The following is a 19,840-nucleotide window of genomic DNA, read 5'->3' as shown; positions in this document are numbered from 1 at the left end:
CTATATATAAGATCTATCTATCTATCATCTATCTTTATGTGTCTTTAGTAGTAAACTGAATAGCTTTTTGAGTCAGCTGGTATAACTGAGGCCAGCATAAATGAATCCAGTCTTTTTTCTCTTTACTTTTATATGTCTGATAGGTCAGGAGAAATGGAAATCTTCATGAGAGACAAACAGGAAGAGAAGTTTAATTCATAGGTCCCCCATGATTCCAACATTGCGTCTCCCTCTTGTTTTTTAGCCCTTAGTATTAATTCAGTGAACCCCCAAGGAGAACTGTGTATTACTTTTTGAACTGAAAGGAACAGAAGTGGTATGTAATACTCATCATCTGCATTCAAAATGTCTAAATATTAGTAGAAAGGTTAAGGGAAGTATAAAGCACCTTTAATAATGGCAGAATTATATAAGGAGAGGTCCATTTTGCCCATTGTTAGAGGTCCTTTATATATCTAAGGCAACAATTTATTCAGCTATTTCAGAAAACTCTTGGGCATGTTGTTGAGTGCTATGATAGTACTTCTATCTACTTGTGTCATCTTGATTAACTCCCCATTTGGCAGAGATTTCTTTGAGAAATGATAAAAAAAAATAATAGAATGGCAGTAAATACAATAACATTCATGCCTTTCCTCCAAGTACTGAAGAAAGTAAAGATAAGAATCAAGTTTTCCCTGAGTTTCAAATGAAACTAAGCAGCTGGTTTAGTAGTGAAGACTGCCTCAGCCTGAGGACTGACGGCATGTAATTTCCATATTGGTATATAATGTTGACCTGCTTAGAGGTCTTGGGAAGAATTCAGGTGACAAATTCTAAAGTAAATTTTTTAAGGGGGGAGTGGGAAGTTGGGGAAGGGGATTGTGGATTGTTTCTGTGTAAATCGAATCAACAAATGACACATTTCCCCACTACATTCCTATCTTGTCTCTCACATTTCCTTACTTAATACATCTTCGTGCATGGGCCATGAATACCTCTATGCGCAAAAAGGGAATGACTGTTTTCTACTTGGTATACCATTTCTCTTTTTAAAGATTTATTTATTTATTTTTCTCCCCCTTCTCCCCCCCACCCCGGTTGTCTGTCTGTTCTGTGTCTATTTGCTGTGTCGTCTTTGTCCGCTTCTTTTGTTGTCAGGGGCGCAGGAATCTGTGTTTCTCTTTGTTGCGTCTTCTTGTGTCAGCTCTCTGTGTGTGCGGCGCCATTCTTGGGCAGGCTGCACTTTCTTTCGTGCTGGGTGGCTCTCCTTACGGGGCGCACTCCTTGCGCATGGGGCTCCCCTACGCGAGGGACACCCCTGTGTGGCATGGCACTCCTTGCGCGCATCAGCACTGCGCATGGGCCAGCTCCACACGGGTCAAGGAGGCTCGGGGTTTGAACCGCAGACCTCCCATGTGGCAGATGGACGCCCTAACCACTGGGCCAAGTCCGCTGCCTACCATTTCTTTTTAAGAATATTTTTATGCAAGTAGTATGTGTACATGGTAACTAGTCAAAGTCTACGAGAGCTTCTGATAAAACCAGCAGCCTCTCCCTGTCTCATTCTCTAGATCAGTTGCTTAGAAGTCTAGTCACTCCACAGCTCCGAGCTTCTTTAGGTTTCTGATTGGCCGGTCAACTGCTTTCTCCATCTCAGCCCTTTGTATTTCTGGGTGCATCCTGCTCTTCTCTAGCATTTATTAGTGTACTTTTTCTTCTTCCAGATATTCATCATTTGCCGGCATGTTGTAGGCACTCAATAAATATTTGAATGAATGAACACATATGTTTCTTTCATAATATCTTTGATGCTACTTATTTGTCCTTTTTTCAGTAATAAATCCTGGAACTAACCTCTACCTGTGCAATATACTTTGGTTCCTACTTTGGCTCTCGTGTCAGTACTTTATCAGTTCTTAATTTCTTTAATTGCACATTCTTCTGCACCTGATGACTTTCGACCTGAATTGCAAAATACAGGCCTGCAGGAATTTTCAAAACTCGACTACAAAGAACCTAGTTGAAGAATGAAATTATGCATAAGTTTAAGAGCAGGAGGAATAATAATGAAAAAGAAATTTTGGGTAGGGTTATTGAAAGAGGTCAGTTTGGGCAAGGCTGGCAGAAATGTGACCTGGCAATGTGCATCTTCACTCCAGTAGCTGGTGTCCGTACCTTTGTGTCTTGTCATACTGCAGTATGACAGATGAGAGGTTAAGAGGTTTTCACATATGTGTTTGCTTGAATTGGTGACAGAAGTACAGCATTTGTGAGGCCCTCCTGGCTCTGCTCCAGGTACGTGTGTAGACACATCCACGCTGTACAAACTGTTGTAGAGGGAATCTTGAGATATCATGTTCTTTCTTGGTTCAGCACTGAATTCATTGCATAATACTGGACGCTTGCTTATACTTTTTCGGTGGAGGATATCAAAATATTCTAAAGAATAATACTTGTAAAGTATTTGCAGCAGCCAGATTCTATATAAATGCAAAACTGTCACAGAAGATCTACAGGCTATATTCTCATGTTTTTGGAATGATAGTTTTTGAAAATGGCGATTTCCTCCTGCGCATGAAATTTTTGCAATTTCCATATGCTTTCCAAATTATTGAGCTGATTTTCCAAGCTTGTTTTTTGCTTGCTCCATGAGTAGAGTATATTGTTTTTATACTTTATAAATAAATTATGTGTATGACAATGCTAGCATTTCTGGAGGAAGTAGAGGCATAAAAATATTTCTCCTAGACAGAATCTTGATTTATATATTTTAGAAAATTGGTGTCATTTCATTGCCATAATTTCAAAAATAATTCTTTCCTTTTTTATTCACAGAGCACTTATTGTTTACCTGCCTTGGGATACAAGAATTAGGTTGTGTGGCTCTACTTGTTCTAGTTATTCTGTCTCTTCTAATTTATGGTTGGATAGGAGGAGAAAGGATCCATAGGAGAGGTTAGATCAAGATGGAAATTTAGCCTCATATCCCTACCTTCCAGAAATTGTTTGAAGTGATAGAAAAAATGTGTGTGTATTTCCACATGTGCATTTTCACCGTAGTTTGGAAATAAGAAAGGTTGCTCTCAGTGGGCCAAAAATGATTTTTAAAAAAATTGGTAGAATCCAGTCCTTGGTTGTAGGACTGAGGTCTCGTTGTCCTCCTGGCTCTCAATTGGGGCTGTACTCAGCTCCTTGACTCTACTTACATTCCTCATCACCTGGCTTCCTCCTTCTTCAGAGTGGCAGTGGTTTGTTCTCATGCTTCAAATCTCATTGACTTTCTTTTTGTCTTTATCTTCTGCTAGAGAAAGCCCTTTGCTTTTAAGGGCCCGTCTTTTTAGGTCATGCCCTCCTGGACAATCTCCCTCTCTTAACCTCAACTGTGACATATAACATAACACTATCACAGGATGATAGTTCACCATATTCCTAGGTTTCTGGATTTGGGCTGGATATTTTGGGGGGACCAGTTTGGAAATTCCTTCTGCCACAAAGCCTAAGCACAATTTTGTAAAGCCTACATGAAGAAAACTGTAAAGTTTCCTTGAAAGATAAAACAAAAACCATAAAGATTTCATTTTGTATCATATCTTCCCCAGGTCATCCAGTTTGTCCATTCTATCTATCTATCTATCTATCTATCTATCTATCTATCTATCTATCTATCCATCCATCCATCCATCCATCCCTCCCTCCCTCCCTCCCTCCCTCCCTCCCTCCCTCCCTTCCTCCCTCCCTCCCTCCCATGTTAAAAGGAACTTTATTGGGTGTTTGGGGTTCAGATGAGGTCCATGAGGATGTTGTCCTTCATGACGCTGGGCTGCAGGCCTGGCTGGGGGACCGGGCCCCATGGACCCCCACTCAGCAGCATCTGACCTGGCAGTGGGGCCTGTGAGGGCAGCTGTGTAGGCCAGGACTGGGTAGGTGGCGGATGCAGGAGTGGGGGCCCCATCTGGTGTGGTTGGGGCAGCAGGGCAGGAGCCCCTGGGGGCTGCAGGTGGTGAAGGGAGGCCTGCGGCATTGGTACCCTAGTCTGGGCAGGGGTGGGTTGAGGAGGAGGCTCTGCAGTTGGGGGTTGGCCCCCAGGTTCTGGGGCCTCCATTCAATTTAATTACAATCAAAATTCCAATGGAATTGTATATTAAATTGGCAAACTGGAGCTAAATTTCCACTACTAGAGAAAAATGTCCAAGAACTGGCAAAGACCATTTTGGAAAAGGGTAATAGATATCAAACAACTTATATTAATGAAACTATATGCATTAAAATCTTAGACAGTGGTACAGAAATTCAGGAATAATCTATGGACTAGAATGGGGGTCCATTTAGTAGATGATAAAGTTGTTTGAAATCAGAAGAAAATTGATGGCCTTTTTGGTAAACAATAGTCATTTATTCATTTGGAAACAAAGTTACACCTTTATCCTAAATACAAAAGTAATTTCTAGTTGGGTTGAACAGATAAATGTAGAAAATAAACTGTACAAGTATAATTATAAGTACTTAAGAGAATTGACTTATAAACGTGGGGTTAGGGAATACCTTACCCAAATTGAATAGTAAGTTTGCAAATTAAAATACCCTTGATTGCTCTCCTACCCTTTTGTCTTTTGTTCAGTCACACTGGAAAAATTTTGCTCAGCCCAAACATGAGCAAGAGTGGGGGGAAACATGTACTCTCACTAATGAACTATGTTTTTAAAAAAAAATCTTTGGCAGTACCCATTGTATTTTAGGTATGTATGCCATTCAAATGAGTGATTTCACTACCAAGTTTCTACTAGAGAAATACAGTTACATGAGCACAAAGAGGTATTTACTGAATGTGGCACTTGTTGCTATAGCAGAAAATTTCCACCATGCTCTAAAGGTCCATTCTGGGAGAGCTTTTTATTTATAAATAAATTAACTAATGGATTTTGAGAAAGGTAGCGATTTTTTTAAAATGGAAAAGTTGTAGGTTTACCAAAAAATCATGCATAAAATAGAGTTCCCATATACCATTCTATTATTAACACCTTGCATTGGTGTAGTACATTTATTACAACTAATGAAAGAACATTTTTATAATTGTACTATTAACATGGTATAACAATAGGAAGGGAAGGTTTACTGTTTTGTATACTCCTATTTTAAAAAAATTATTCTATTAACATATGTACAACCTAAATATTCTCGTTAATTACATTCAAATATATAATTCAGTGCTGTTAATTATGTTCATAGTGTTGTGCTACCATTCATTACCAAAACTTTTCAATCAACCCAAATAGAAGCTTTGTACAATTTAATCATTAACTCCACATTCCCTACCCCCATCCCAGCCCCTGGTAACCTACAGTCTAGTTTCTGAGTCTCTGAATTGTTTATTCTAACTATTTCCTCTCAATGAGATCATATAATATTAGTCCATTTGTATCTGCCTTATTTCACTCACTATGATGTCTTCAAGGGGCATTCATGTTGTTGCATGTATCACAGCTTCATTCCTTTTTATGGCCAAATAATATTCCATTGTGTGAATATACCAATTTATTTATCCATTCATCGATTGTTGGACACTAGGCTGCTTCCATCTTTTGGCAATTGTGAATAATACCACTATGAACATCAGTGTTCAGATATCTGTTCGAGCTCTGCTTTCAGTTTTTTTGAATATATACCTAGAAGTGGGATGGTTGGTTCATATACTTAACTTTCTGAGGAACTGCCAAACTGTCTTCTTTTTTTTTAAAGGTTTATTATTTTTTAATTTCTCTCCCCTTCCCCACCTCCCCCCCCAGTTGTTTGCTCTCTGTGTCCATTTGCTGTGTTTTCTTCTGTGACTGCTGCTATCCTTATCAATGGCACTGGGAATCTGTGTTTCTTTTTGTTGCGTCATCTTGTGTCAGCTCTCCATGTGTGCAGTACCATTCTTGGGCAGGCTGCACTTTCTTTCGTTCTGGGGGGCTCTCCTTACGGGGTGCACCCCTTGCGCGTGGGGCTCCCCTACATGGGGGACACCCCTGTGTGGCATGGCACTCCTTGTGTGCGTCAGCACTGCACATGGGCCAGCTCCACATGGGTCAAGGAGGCCCAGGGTTTGAACCACGGATCTCCCATGTGGTAGGTGGACGCCCTGTCTATTGGGCCAAGTCCGCTCCCCCCAAACTGTCTTCTACAGAGGCTGCACCATTTTACATTCCCAAGAATAATGAATGAGTGTTCCTTTGTCTTATCTTCTCGAAATTTTCTGTTTTTTATATAATAGCCATTCTAGCGGGTATGAGTGGTAACTCATTGTGGTTTTGATTTGCGCCTCCCGAATTACTAATATGTTGAACATCTTTTCATGTGCTATTTGGCCACTTCTATATTTTCTCTGGAGATACCTCTATTCAAGCCTTTTCTTTTTTTTTTTTTACTTTTAAAAAAATATATTCTTATTAGAGAGTTTGTGAACTTACAAAGCAGTCATGAACATGTGTAGAATACCCCTCCACCCAACATACTACCTTGTTGTGGAACATTTGTTACAGATTATGAGATAATATCATCAGAGTTATGACTAATTATGGTCTGTAGCCTACATTTATTTTTCCCATACTCCCCTATTATTAACACAGTACATCTTTGACATTGATGCAAGAAATTACAGTATTGCTGTTAACTATAGTCCATAAGTTACGTTAATTGCTTTTTTCCCATGCTTCTCCACATTCTTATCACCTTGCAATTGTGATGTACATTTATTCTAGTTCATAGAAGGATGTTATTGTATTTGTACTATTAACCACAGTTCTCATACATCTCTGGGTTCACTATGCTATTCAGTCCCTAGATTATTCTCTAGCTTTCTTTCAATTGATATTTACATCCCTGGACTACACTTTGAAGCCACAATCCCACTTATAGACCAGCTGTATTAGTTCTACTCATTATAATGTGTTATTATCAGCTCCATCCATTTCTACTTTTACAGTCAAGTTAATTAAAACACCCACATACATTAAGCATCAATACACCTTCTCAGTCCTCCTTTTATCTCCTAACAACCTTTATTCTAGGTTTTAACTTCATGCATTTATTCTTTGTATTTGGTTCATATTGGTGAGACCATGCAGTATTTGTCCTTTTGTGTCTGGCTTACTCATTTAACAATGTCTTCAAGGTTCATTCTTGTTATTGTATGTGTCCCAATTTCATTTCTGTTTACAGCAGCATAGTATTCCATCGTATATATAAATACCACATTTTATTTATCCATTCACTGGTTGATGGACACTTGGGTTGTTTCCATCTTTTGGCAATTGTGAATAATGCTGCTATGAACATTCTTGTCAAGCCATTTTTAAATTGGGTTGTTTGTCTTTTTATTGTAGCGTTGTAGGACTCCTTTATATATTCTGGATATTAAACCCTTGTCAGATATGTGGTGTCCAAATATTTTCTCCCATTGTGTGGATTGCCATTTTACTTTTCATGATAAAAACCTTTGATGCACAAAGGTTTTAATTTAGATGGAGTTTACTTTAATCTATTTTTTTCTTTTGATGCTTGTGCTTTGGGTGTAATGTCTAAGGAACCATTACCACATGGTCCTGAAGATGCTTCCCTACACTTTCTCCTAGGAGTTTTATAGTTCTTTTTCTTATATTTAGGCCTTTGATCCATTTCCAGTTGATTTTTGTATATGGTGTGAGGTAGGGGTCCACCTTTATTCTTTTGCATATTGGCATCCAGTATTCCCTGCACCATTTGTTGAAGAGATTTTTCTTTCTCTATTGAGTGAACTTAGCACTTTTGCAAAAAATCAGTTTTCTGTAAGCATGAAGGTTGATTTCTGAATTCTGAATTCTATTCCATTGGTCTGTATGTCTGTCCTTGTGCCAGTACCAGACTGTTTTGATTATTATGACTTTGTAATAAGATTTAAGATAAGGAAATGTGAGTCTTCTAACTTTATTCTTCTTTTTCAAGATGACTTTGGGTATTCAGGGCCCTTTACCCATATAGACTTGATGATTGGCTTTTCGATTTCTGTAAAGAAAGTTGTGGGAATTTTTATTGGAATTGGGTTAACTCTGTAGTCTGCTTTGGGAAGAATTGATGTCTTAACAATATTACAGTTCGAGCACATTGTGGATAAATTTTTTTAAAGTTCCTGTCTTGTAAATCCAAGGTCTGATCTTCTTTGTTGATTGTTTTTGGATTTTTATCCTGTTCCTTTGAATGGGCCATCATTTCCCGTTTGTTAGTTTTGTAATCTGTTGTTGCATATTGTACATTTTTATGTTTTAAAGTGTTAATTCTGGATTTAGTCCATGAATTGTCTTTTCCTTAAGTTTGTATCCAGCTAATAATATAAGACAGATTTTCTTGAATGCCAGGAGCTGATGAAAACCAGCAGGTAATGCACCCCTTTAACTGTTTTCCCTAGTTTTCAGGAAGGTTACTCTCTTTAAGACTTCTCTACTGCCTTTGCCCAAGGTGGGGCTGGAACAACAATTGCCCTCAGAGTTAGCCCCCAGCTATCTGAAGTAGTTGATTAAAAGCAGTAATCAGTGATCAGACCACACACTCTCAGAGGTTGGAGGACTAGGTCTTTATGTCTCACCCTGGTACCAGCAAGCTGTACCAGGACCCCAAATCCAATCCTCACTGATGCCTGCCATGATGTTGTGGGATGGTAGCGACTAAAGAGAGGGTGAAACTCACAGATGTTTATTGTAATTTAGCAGCCTCTTCCCCTGCTCCTCCCCGGAGGCTGCACAGTGTTGCACTCGATCCTGGAGTTTCAAAATAGTTCATTCAGGCAGTTCCTACCATTTCAAGAGTTGTTTTGGTGGAGGGACTGATTCCTGGAGCTTCCTATTCTGCTATCTTCTCATAGTCCTCTCCTCAATTAAGTTAATTAATGTAATTTAGAGAAAAACAAAATCACTTCTTGGTAATTTATTTGCTTCACTGTTACTGCAGTAATGGGTCAAAAGAAAGGAATTGTCTATATCTATACATGTACCATCAAAATGGATTATTTTCAAGATAAATGTGATATGTGAAATAGAGCTTGCTGATTAAATGTTTATTTTATTATGTGTGAATAATTGATAACTAATGTGTCTGATGAGAATCTTGGTTTAAAGAATCTGGGTACCTCATGAGAGGGGGAAAGGAGAGATTACATTTTTAAACATATCAGCATTTAAAAATCAGCCAAGGGGAAATATTTTCTTCATGTCTGTGCTTTTGTGAAAGAGATAAAGTAAAATATCTTCACAAGGGCTTTTCAAAACATTTACTTTAGTAGCTTTACTCTATGGGTTTATTATTTGAGGATTGAAAATAAAAATTTTGACTATTGTTAGTTTAATTTTGTATGTCTTCTGGATTAGTTGTGAGAGTAATGTTAAAGTCGAAAATGGCTTTATAATGTAAAAGAATTGTGGGATTTTAGCCAAAGTGTGTCTTTTGATAAACTCAGTTTATTATATGTGTTTCATATAAAAGACTATTGAAAGAAGGATTTTGTCCTGAAGGTTATTTATAATCCCACAATAAAGAAAAGCTTGCACTAATTTAAAACCCATTACAATTTAAAAATTATTTTCCAAATAATTTTCTTTAATGCACTTTATTTTAAATCATGTTTTTCTTTGTTTGAGGCAAGACTCAGAGAGAACTGTTGGCTAATATAATTGTTTCCATTACAAGCAAAACAAATATAAGATGAGAAGAATGACTATACCTCAGTGATAAAAGTAAGAGATCTTGATACAAAAACAAAAACAAACTGTAAATTCTTTTTGCAGAAATCGACTAAAGGGTCCATTGTCCTTGACCACGTATTCCGTCACATAAACCTTGTGGAGATAGATTATTTTGGGCTGCGTTACTGTGATAGAAGCCATCAGACGGTGAGTCCAGTGACTTCACATGGTGTTTTCCTGGTTATAAATTTCATTTTATTTCTGACCTTTCCTGAGTAATTTTTAAGTATTAATAGATTCTCTATAAGTGAAAATGACTTTGAAAACTTAAAAATGTTTTCCTTTGGTAATTTCTTCACATTTTTTCCCCCTTCTGTCCAATCTATAGAGTTGCAGTATAGTCCTCTCTGCAGATGACTTTATGTGGTTTCCATTCTTGCTACCATATCCTATTGAGTGCCTTCCATTTGTGCTGTTAGGAGGATTGAATAAGTCATTTAATATGTAAGAGGTCAGTGGCTAGTCTCTCAAAGTGATAGATATTATTGTCTTTTAAGAAAGTAAATGAGAAGAAATATGTACATTGTAAAAAAAGTACCAATCTTAAGTTTTAAAAGTTAGATGAGCAATCACAAGATAAAATGAATAAGGATTTTCATCATGTGCTTGATGATATAAGGTTAGCGTAGATTCTAGATTTCTCTTGGATAGTGAACAAAGGAAAGAACTTGGAGGATATGATTTTTGAAGGATGAAAGGATATTCATTAACGTTACTTTTGGTTCTGTTGAAGACAGAGCTTAACCTCAAATACACTCAGTCTCCATATGCAAAATGCTCATATGCTTACTTTAAAAATACTCTCATTGACTTTATTTTCCATGCCCTTGAACTCCTCCTGAAAGGAAGATTTCTTCTTCTTCGTCCATCTGTTCTCCCAACCTCCCCTGTGTCGTTGGGGTCTCTTCAGTGAGGAACGTGATTGTCTGAGTGGTGGCCCCAGGAATGTGTGAGGATAAGAATAGGCCGGCAAATGGAATGCTATTGATGGTGATAACTTGTGATTTTTCTTGAGCTAGTTTGATAATTTCTTCTGTTTCACAGGATGATTTCACAAAGTAGGAGTAAAAATTGGATGTTGGTTGGCTTTCCACAGAAGGGAATAGCTTTCTAAAGGTAAACAGTCATTAAATGCAGACTTCAAAGAAAGGGAAAGGACATATTCAGAAGTTCACTGAATACTATTCCATACAGGCCATAAGTCAATACAGCAGGACAGTAAATTAATCCTGAAAGATTAAATTGAAGGCTACAGAAGGTATCTTGCATTACATTCATATTTTTGAAATAACATTTTTCCTATCACAGAAAAATACAGTTTCCTGATCTTATCTAGTATGTCAGACTCTGCCTGGAAAGATTGACTGTCTTGCTAAAATTATATATAGACCTTATCTGTTCCCCTTTTCCTCCACCCCCCTTTTTTTTTAACTTTGCAAAGAAATGAAATGTGAAAAGCTAGAGAATTTCAAATAGTGGCCATTATTGCAAAAATTAGCTGTTGTTTGTTGATATTTGTGTAGGATTTATATTACGACCAAAACATTTTCTTTCTCTTACTTTTATACTTAAGGCTTGGCATTCATGGTAGTGTTTGTAATACAGATTTTAGGAGAAAATAAAATTACACGTTTAGAAGGAGAAAGCTCTTAAATCATGTTGTTTTGACGCAGTAAGAACACTAGGTGTGTAAATGTCAGGAAAAAACTAATTACCTTCTGAATTCGTGTGATTTATTTCTAGTGAACTCTGACCAAAAAAAGGGATTTATAAACATTGCTTAGGCATTGTATAGTCATATGTATTGTCTGATTGCCTTAAAGTTCCTTTTAATTTTGGAAGGCTGTGAGAGATTTTACACTTCTCGGTAACCATTTCTCCAGCGTGCACTGTTTATGGAGCGCTGATGCAGTGGACTGGGATAGGAACACTTGATTCTGTTCCTCATTCTCTTCTTTTGGGTACTGAGACAGAACTTAGGATCTTCCTCAGGTAAAAGCTCAGGGCAGGCCTTTTTACTGCCGAGTGATAACCACATAAGACCTAATTTTAAGTTTCTGGGAAAATTATTAATAGACCCAAATTCATATTTCCTTTTCCTCTCTCTGAGGGTATGTTGTTAAGAGCAGTCTTTCATATCCCATGGTTACTTAAGCTAAATAAGAATTCAAAGAATAACCCTATGTTAGAATACCACAGGACATGGTGAAAAGTCTTTTTCTTAAATTTAAAGAAATGTTTTTCATGAGTGTTGTCTGAATTACTGTCAGTTAGATTGGATTTTGTGTGTTGCTTTGCTTTTTCTGCACCTAAAAGTTTATTTTTAATGGGAGGAATGCCTGTGTAATGATGCTGTTTAGTTTCTCTGTTGCTAACTCAAATACCATGCAGTGGGTTGGCTTAAGCAATGGGAATTAATTGGTTCATGGGTTTGAGGGAAGGGGAAGCCCGAATCAAGGAGCCATCAAGGTGATGCTTCCTTCCCAAACACTGGTGCTCTGGGCTGGCTGCCAGTAATCCTTGGTGCTGGGCTCCTCTGTCACATGACAGTGCACATGGCAGCCTCTCCTGACCTCTGTGTTCTCCTCCTGGTTCTGTTCATTTCATCTTCTTGCTGCTCCCTCTGTGTCTTTTTCTCTCTGTAACCTTCTCTATAAGGCCTTCAGTAATAGGGTTAAGACCCATTCTGGACTACACCTTCTTTGAAGTAATCCCATCAAAAGGTTCTATTTACAAGGGTTGACACCCACAGCGGTGGATTAAGTTTATGAACATGATTTTCTGGGGTTCATAGTTCCAAATCACCAGTTGCTTAGTATAATTAAGGTCTGCTTAGAGATGAATTTGAGGCCCTCAGAGGGACTACTTAGGTAAACTCTGGGGACAAATAAAAAGAAGTGGTAGCACAATCTGGGAATAAAAGGAGAAAAAAGATGGCTTAGAAGGAAGATATGACAAGGATCAGTGAGAAGCTCTAGGCCTTCTGACCCCTCCTCTCCCCCACCAGCTGTTAGTAATGGATGATGCCTTGGGGCCTTGCCAGAGCTCTGGCCAGGAGCAGGGCAGTTAGGCATCCTGCATCCTGCAGTACCGCCTGTCAACAGCTGAGATCAACCAGCAGTGTGTAGCATGTGAGCTGGGATGGCAGTGGCTGAAGGTCTGTGGAGAAAGGTCTGGGAGGGCTTTATGCCCATCTTGGAGATTTAGTGTGTGTTGATTGAGAGGACAGATGGCTGCTCTAGAGAATTAGGGAGCAACATATGTATGTTCTCCAGACAGATGACCCTCATGTGGTAGAGAACTTGTCTGCACTGGACAACCAGGGCAACAGAAAGGCCTGAATCTAGATATTTCTTCTCCATTCCTATATCTTTGAGATGTAGCTCTCTTACATCAGGGCCTTGGTTTGACCTACAGAAAACTCCAGCCTCGATCTGAGGCATGCATGAAGCTTTCTGTCATGGGATTACAAAGGCATACTGGGGAGGAGGGGGCATGTGGGCAGGAGGGCTCAGACAGACCTGGATGCTCTAATGACCCCACCACTTACTAGAGGGGAATGCTCAAAGCCCTCTCAAAGTATTAGCCGTTAATCTAAAACAGTAGCCCTCGGAGAAGCTTGCACCCTCCTGGGCCTCCTGTGGAGTGCCTGTCACTGGTTTGGTTGCTCTCTCAGCACACATGTCCTCATTCTCCCCACGTGGACCTGGAGCACAGCTTGGTATCTTTGCTTTGACTGGGCACCAGCTTTCTCTGTGTTCCATAGTCTAGTCCCCAGGGCCAGTGAAGGTGTTTCCTTACATGGCAAAGGGGACTCGGCAGATGTGATTCCATTAAGGATCTTGAAACCAGGACAGTATCTTGGCTTATCTGGGTGGGCCCAGTGCAATCTCAGGGGTCCTTATAAGAGAAAGGAGGAGGCAGTGGAGTCAGTCAAAGGAGCTGGAAATCAGAGAAGGAGCCCGTGGAGACGGAAACGAGGTATGCGTGATGTAATTGCTGGAGGGGGGCCACGAGCCAAGGACAGCAGATAGTCTCCAGAAGCTGGAAAAGGCAGAGAAACAGATTCTCTCCTAGAGCTTCCAGAAGGAAAACAGTCCTGCCAAACCCTTATTTTAGACTAGCGAGATCTGTTTTGGACTTTCGGCCTCCAGAGCAGTAAGATAATGAACTTAAGTTGTTTTAAGCCACTAGGTTTATCGTAGTTTGTTACAATATCAAAAGGAAACTAATAATCATGGTTACAGTGGGGAGAACTTTGTTCTTGCCCAGTGGAAATATAGGACTTTATTGTTTTGGGTCCGAGCAGAGAATCGGTTTTCTGCGTTAGGCAGAAACCCGAAACTATTGTTTTCCCTGGGTAATAACATCATACATCCTTCTGCTGCATTTGCTCAGGATTTCCCTGTCATCATTGCTGCATATGCACCCCCATACACCTGTGGAGATGCTGGGCTTTGTCTTGGAAAGGAAGGTAAAGTGAGTAGGAGTGTGATCTGAGATAACAATTTTAGTTGCCACTTTAAGATTATTGCAGGAGGGGGATAGTGAATTCCATTGATAGAGAATTGAAATTACAATTCACTGTAGACTTCTTCACTTTAAAGAATTGGGTGAATTTGAAATTAATCAGAGGCTGGAAGGAACTTGAGCCACCTTTCGGGTTTTTCGAAGTTATCATAAATGGAGTGTCATGTGGTGAAACAGATAACTGCCCTTGGGGTTATTAGACAGGCTCGAGTTCAATCTGTGCTCTTAAATAGGTGTATGACTATGGGCAGGTCACAACTTTTCTGAATCTTGATTTCCTTATTTGTAAATTGAGAATTATATTTATCCCTTTTCCCCCAACTTTGAGGATTTTTATAGGATCACATTAGAGAACATGTGAAAACTCTTTGTTAGGGTATTAAGCATGTAAGAAGCGTTTCCTATTGAAAGTAGGATGGAGGAACCTATATTGCTGGTGATATTATTTGTGAAAAAAAAAAAGATAGTGTGGGGGAAGAAGGAAACAGTCCAGAGGAAAGGAGAGAGAAAATAAAATAAGCTCCTTAAGCACCTTTGGAGTTTCTTTGAAGATGATTTTTGTTATGTTGAAAGCAAGAGCAAGGATAAATGTGACATTCCAGTATTTCTTCTGGTATTAAAATTAGTAGTTATAATCATGTTCTATTTTAAAGTTAGCACTTGAGATTCCTTTACAAATTAGTCTTTCAAAAGCCAAAGTTCTATATATAATTAGAACTTTTCACAAAAAATAACAGCCCTGACTTTGAGAATCAGGCTGTTGGATGTGTTGCCCTATGACTTCAGAAGGCAAAAGGAGGGGGAAAACATCTTACAGATACAGTCATCATGTGAATGTTCTCTTCCACCAGTGAACTCTACTTTTGCTTCACCAAGACAATAAAAACAATCAGGTGGAGTTTTCTCAACTTCTTGGCTTCCTCCTACATGCTCACAGTTTTTTCCTATCCATTCTTTCCTCACCTGTCACAATGGAGGGGCCCTAGTGCTTCTGCCCTCGAGCTCATTCCCTCTTGCTCTTCTGTTTTGTATCTCTCTCTCTCCATTCTTTTCCATCCATGTTTAGACATGTTCAAGTCTTTCCCATCTAAAAACCACCCTTTCCCCACTCCCAGGCCCTCCTGTCTTCTGGCATATCCATCTCCCTCTCCGGAACACCTAAACTGAAAGCCTTGTTTAAAATTCTTTGTCTCCAATGAAATCCCATTCGTTCCTTAACTTCTCATAGTTTAGCTTTGATCCCTATCATACCACTGAAACGGTCTTCACTGCCACCAGGTGCTAAATCCAAGTTATACTTTCAGCCCTTAACATATTTGACCTTTCTGTTGTATCAACACTAAATACTCCTTGAAATCTCGTTTTGTTTTTACCACAACAGGTTCTCATTCTCCTTCTTTCCTTCTTTTCATGTTGTCTTCTGTTTATTCCTGTACAGTCTTCTGTACCTTTTTGTCTTCACACTCCTTAAAATGTTGAAATCCATCAGTATTTTGTCCTTGATTCTCTTATGTGCTTTCTCTGTACAGACTTATCCATTTAAAGTTACCTTTTCTGGGACTCTGCCTCTAACGTAATTTCCTTAAAATTTTAAACTTATATATTATATATATATTTGTATCCTTTCCATGGCCCCCAATGCTCTGTCTATAATTGTCATCCATTGAGTTCTAGCAGGCAGGCTCAACTCTACCCTCTTGGCCATGTGTAATGGTGCTCTCCCTTGCATCCTGATTTATTGTATATTGCAGTGTGCATAAGATTTTACTTTCTGTCATTGATTCTTTTGTTCTGTCATTGATTCTTTTGTTCAGACAAACACCTATAATGCTCAGAAATAAAGATTGTCATAGGTGTATTATGACAAATTAAAACTATTACTATCTGAAGCATCTTCAAGCATCTGGTAGAGGGCAGAGCTCGAGAAGCAGAAAGGCTTTCTGTGATAACCCTTTGACTTTATGAAAAGATTCAAGTCTTGTGGACATACACCTATCAACTCCAGCACCAACTGTAGGTTCAAATCAAGTCTCATTTAAGAAATATATTTTGTAAGGCTCTAGCTGTCATAGATAGTAGATTTGGGCAAAATTACAATGAAAACCTTCTGGAAAGGATTCACCATTCTAGTTGCCATTAAGGAATATTCGTGATTCATGGGAGAAGGTCAAAATAGCAACATTAACAGGTGTTTGGAAGAAGTTTATTCCAACCTTAATGGATGACTTTAAGAGATTCAAGACTTCAGTGGAAGAAGTAACCGCAGATGTGGTAGAAGTAGAAAAGGAACTACAATTACAAGTGAAGCCTGAAGATATGACTGAATTGCTACAATCTCATGATTAAACTTTAATGGGTGAGGAGTTACTTCTAATGGATAAGCAAAGAAAGTGGTTTCTTAGGATGTAGTCTACTCCTGGTGAAGATTTTGTTAACATTGTTGAAATGACAAAGTATTTAAAGTATTGCATAATCTTAATTGATAAAGCATCAGCAGGGTTTGAGAGGATTGATTCCAATTTGTAGGAAGTTTTTTGGGAAAAATCCTGTTAAACAGTATCACATACTACAGAGAAATCATTTGTGAAAGGAAGAGTAAATCCATGCAGCAGACTTCATTGTTGTTTTATTTTAAGAAATCACTTAATTGTTTATGTATGTTCATATATAAGTGATATAAAAATAATAACAGTCGGATTGGTTAGGGGAAAACTACTTTGTTTAGCAGTAATATTTGACAATGCTCTTTAATCATTAGTTAAAAATGTTTAAAAACAATGCAAGCTATTGGTGGTAGGGTGAGATGTTATATATGTTTGTTTGATGTTATATGTGTTTGGTTTGTAAGTTCACAACTATTATACACTTATTGTTATGTATGTTTATGTATGAGTACTATATTTCAATAAATTAAAAAAAGAAGAGAGATCACCACAGCTACTCCAGCCTTCAGCAAAGACCACCCTGATCAGTGGACATTGAGGCAAGAGCCTCCACCAGCAAAGGATTATGACTTGCTGAAGGTACAGATGATGGTTAGCATTTTGTAGCAATAAAATATTTTTAATTAAGGTAGGGACATTGTTTTTTTTAAGACATAAGGCTATTGCACACTTAGTAGATTATGTTATAGTGTAAACGTAGCTTTTATACACACTGGGAAACCAAAATATTGTGTGACTTGCTTTACTGGACCAGCAGTATCTCCAAGGTAGGGCTCTATGTCTTACTCTGCTCCATAGACTTAATTACACTCTAAAGACTAATGACCTTAAACCCAGACATATTAAGAGACTTTATACTATGTAATGAATATAGATTCTAGACTCAGACTGCCTTTGTTCAGTTCATTCTTCTGCTCCTTGGGGTCTGTGTGGCATTGGGTGTCTCCTAACTTCTCTGTGTCTCATTTTCCCCACTTATAAAATGGAGATAGTACCAACTTTTTTGGGTGGTAGCAAGGATTAAAGGAGTTTATTTAAAACACCGAGACTTTAAATTTCGTGGTCAGTGTCATGTGTAAGCTATTATTCTCTACTTGGATGCCCATCAGGTACCTCAAACACAGCATATTCAAAACCTAAGTCATTATTTCTCCTCCAAAGCTGCTCTTTCTCCTATGTTCCCGAGAGCAATAAATTTTCAAGAAATTTTTGAAAAAATGTATGTGTACTCTGGCATTTTTATGTTGAGAAAAATTATTATTGTAAGATTAAATAGACGCAGATTTTTGGTTTATAATAAATACTGATATTCTAAAATCAAACTGTCATATTACTCTTTAAATGTACCCAGTGAATCTGTATACCATAGCAATTTCATGCTCATCATCAGTCTATAAAAATATATATATGCAAACAATCTCTTTTTTAACAGTCAGGAATTTTTCTTTCTTCCTTTTACCTTCTTACACTTGTATTTCTATTCCAGTTCCTCCATAAAATTATCTCTTATGGAGAGTGGGTGTAGCTCAGTGGTTGAGCACCTGCTTCACATGTACGAGATCCTGGTTCAGTCCCTAGTACCTCCTAAAAAAAGTTTTGTTTTATTAGTGAAAATAATTTTCTCCTAATATATTTATAATATTTCTTTATAACAATATGCATATAAATGGAAACTAACATTATTTATGTCCTGAGACCTTAAGGCTCTAGTTGTTACTGAGTCTTGAGAGTAGTTAGTATTACCATGGTTATTAGTATACAAATAATTAAAATAGGAAAATACTGTATATTTTAATAAATATCTATTAAATATAAAAAGTAAACACCTATTGGGTATGCATCTCTTACTGTAATGAATGGGCCTTTTCTTTCTCAATTAGTCCATGTACTCCTGGATGATTACAATATATTGCTGGATTTAGGGAGAGCTCAACAACAATTTTATTCCTATAGGTTTTTGTTTTGTTTTGATTTTAGGAGGTACCAGGGGTTGAACCCAGGACCTTGTACATGGGAAACAAGTACTCAACAACTTGAGTTACATCCACTTCCAGTTTTTTCTTCCAATAGATCTGAGTACTGCATGACCTTGTTTACTTAAATAGGTAGGCAGAAAAGAAAGGAGTTTTGATAAAGCAAAATCACTCAATTCCTTGAATTCCTTTTGCGGTTATGCCAAAAATCACAGTGATCTATCTAAAGATTATTTTCAGTGATCTGTCAGCTGACTGACCTATTGGATTCTTCTTCAGGTTGGTTTAAAGCAATGAGTTAAAAAAACACCTGACTTACAAATGATTTGTTAATCATCATAGTACTTCAGTTGCACAATTTCTGGGAAATTATTAAAGAATGCTTTACCAAGACTTATCAAATGATTATTCACTATACTTTTTTTCTTTTTCTTGGATGCCTCCGATTTTGGCTAGTAAGAGTTAGGGAAATTAAAATAAAAAATATAATTTCAACATAGCTTTGCGAATACAAGATTTTTTCATAAATGATTTTATCTAATTGCATACTTTAAATTTTCATCTTAAATGTTGGATTTCATTCAGTTTATGGAAAATATATGACACATAACCCATTAATTATACCAGTCATTATCAAACCACTCAGCCAAAATAGCTTGCTTTCCATCAGAAACATTTGTCAATTTAAGTAAATAAAAATATTATAGCATGTATTCTTGTGAAAAGTATTTTCACTTGAAATTTCATTTCTGAGATGGATATACAGATGATGAGGCACAGTGGTTTGCCACCTAGATGAGATAGACACCTTTAGTAAATCTTACCAAGGCTTTGATTTATTTTATTCTTATGGCAATTTTGAGTCTTTTGTGGACCTCAGAAAATCTTGTTCTTTAAACTAATTCATTCTTGTTCATGGCAACCTATTGTAGGTAGGACCTTTGATTAAATTACTTTCGTTAAGGGCCTTTGATTAGAGTGTGTGATCCTGGGTGGGTCTTAATTACTTTTACTGGAGTCCTTTATAAGTGGAATAAAAAGCCACAGATGGAGGAAAAAGCTGCAGAGGCAGAGAGGAACCCATAAGCTGAGAGGAAGCCACTTTGGGCAGAAGTTGAAAGCAAGAAGCCTGGAGGAGAAGGCAGAGGAAGAGAGGGGAGAG

General features: G+C 37.9%; 1 protein-coding gene across 6 annotated transcripts in view; it reads left to right on the top strand.

The window, feature by feature from the left end:
* Positions 1-19,840, top strand: part of EPB41L4A (erythrocyte membrane protein band 4.1 like 4A) — a 266,210-nt gene that overhangs the window by 99,246 nt on the left and 147,124 nt on the right. For all 6 annotated transcript variants that reach the window (XM_071209359.1, XM_004452449.4, XM_071209364.1 and 3 more), the window contains one exon: positions 9,774-9,878. In XM_071209359.1, the coding sequence (XP_071065460.1) occupies positions 9,774-9,878 (105 nt within the window). The remainder of the gene's footprint in view (positions 1-9,773; positions 9,879-19,840) is intronic.

Source organism: Dasypus novemcinctus, chromosome 2, assembly GCF_030445035.2.
Source record: "Dasypus novemcinctus isolate mDasNov1 chromosome 2, mDasNov1.1.hap2, whole genome shotgun sequence".
In the NCBI taxonomy this organism is placed as follows: domain Eukaryota; kingdom Metazoa; phylum Chordata; class Mammalia; order Cingulata; family Dasypodidae; genus Dasypus; species Dasypus novemcinctus.
Note: the sequence above shows the minus strand (reverse complement) of the source record. Positions and strands in the feature narration are given on the sequence as shown.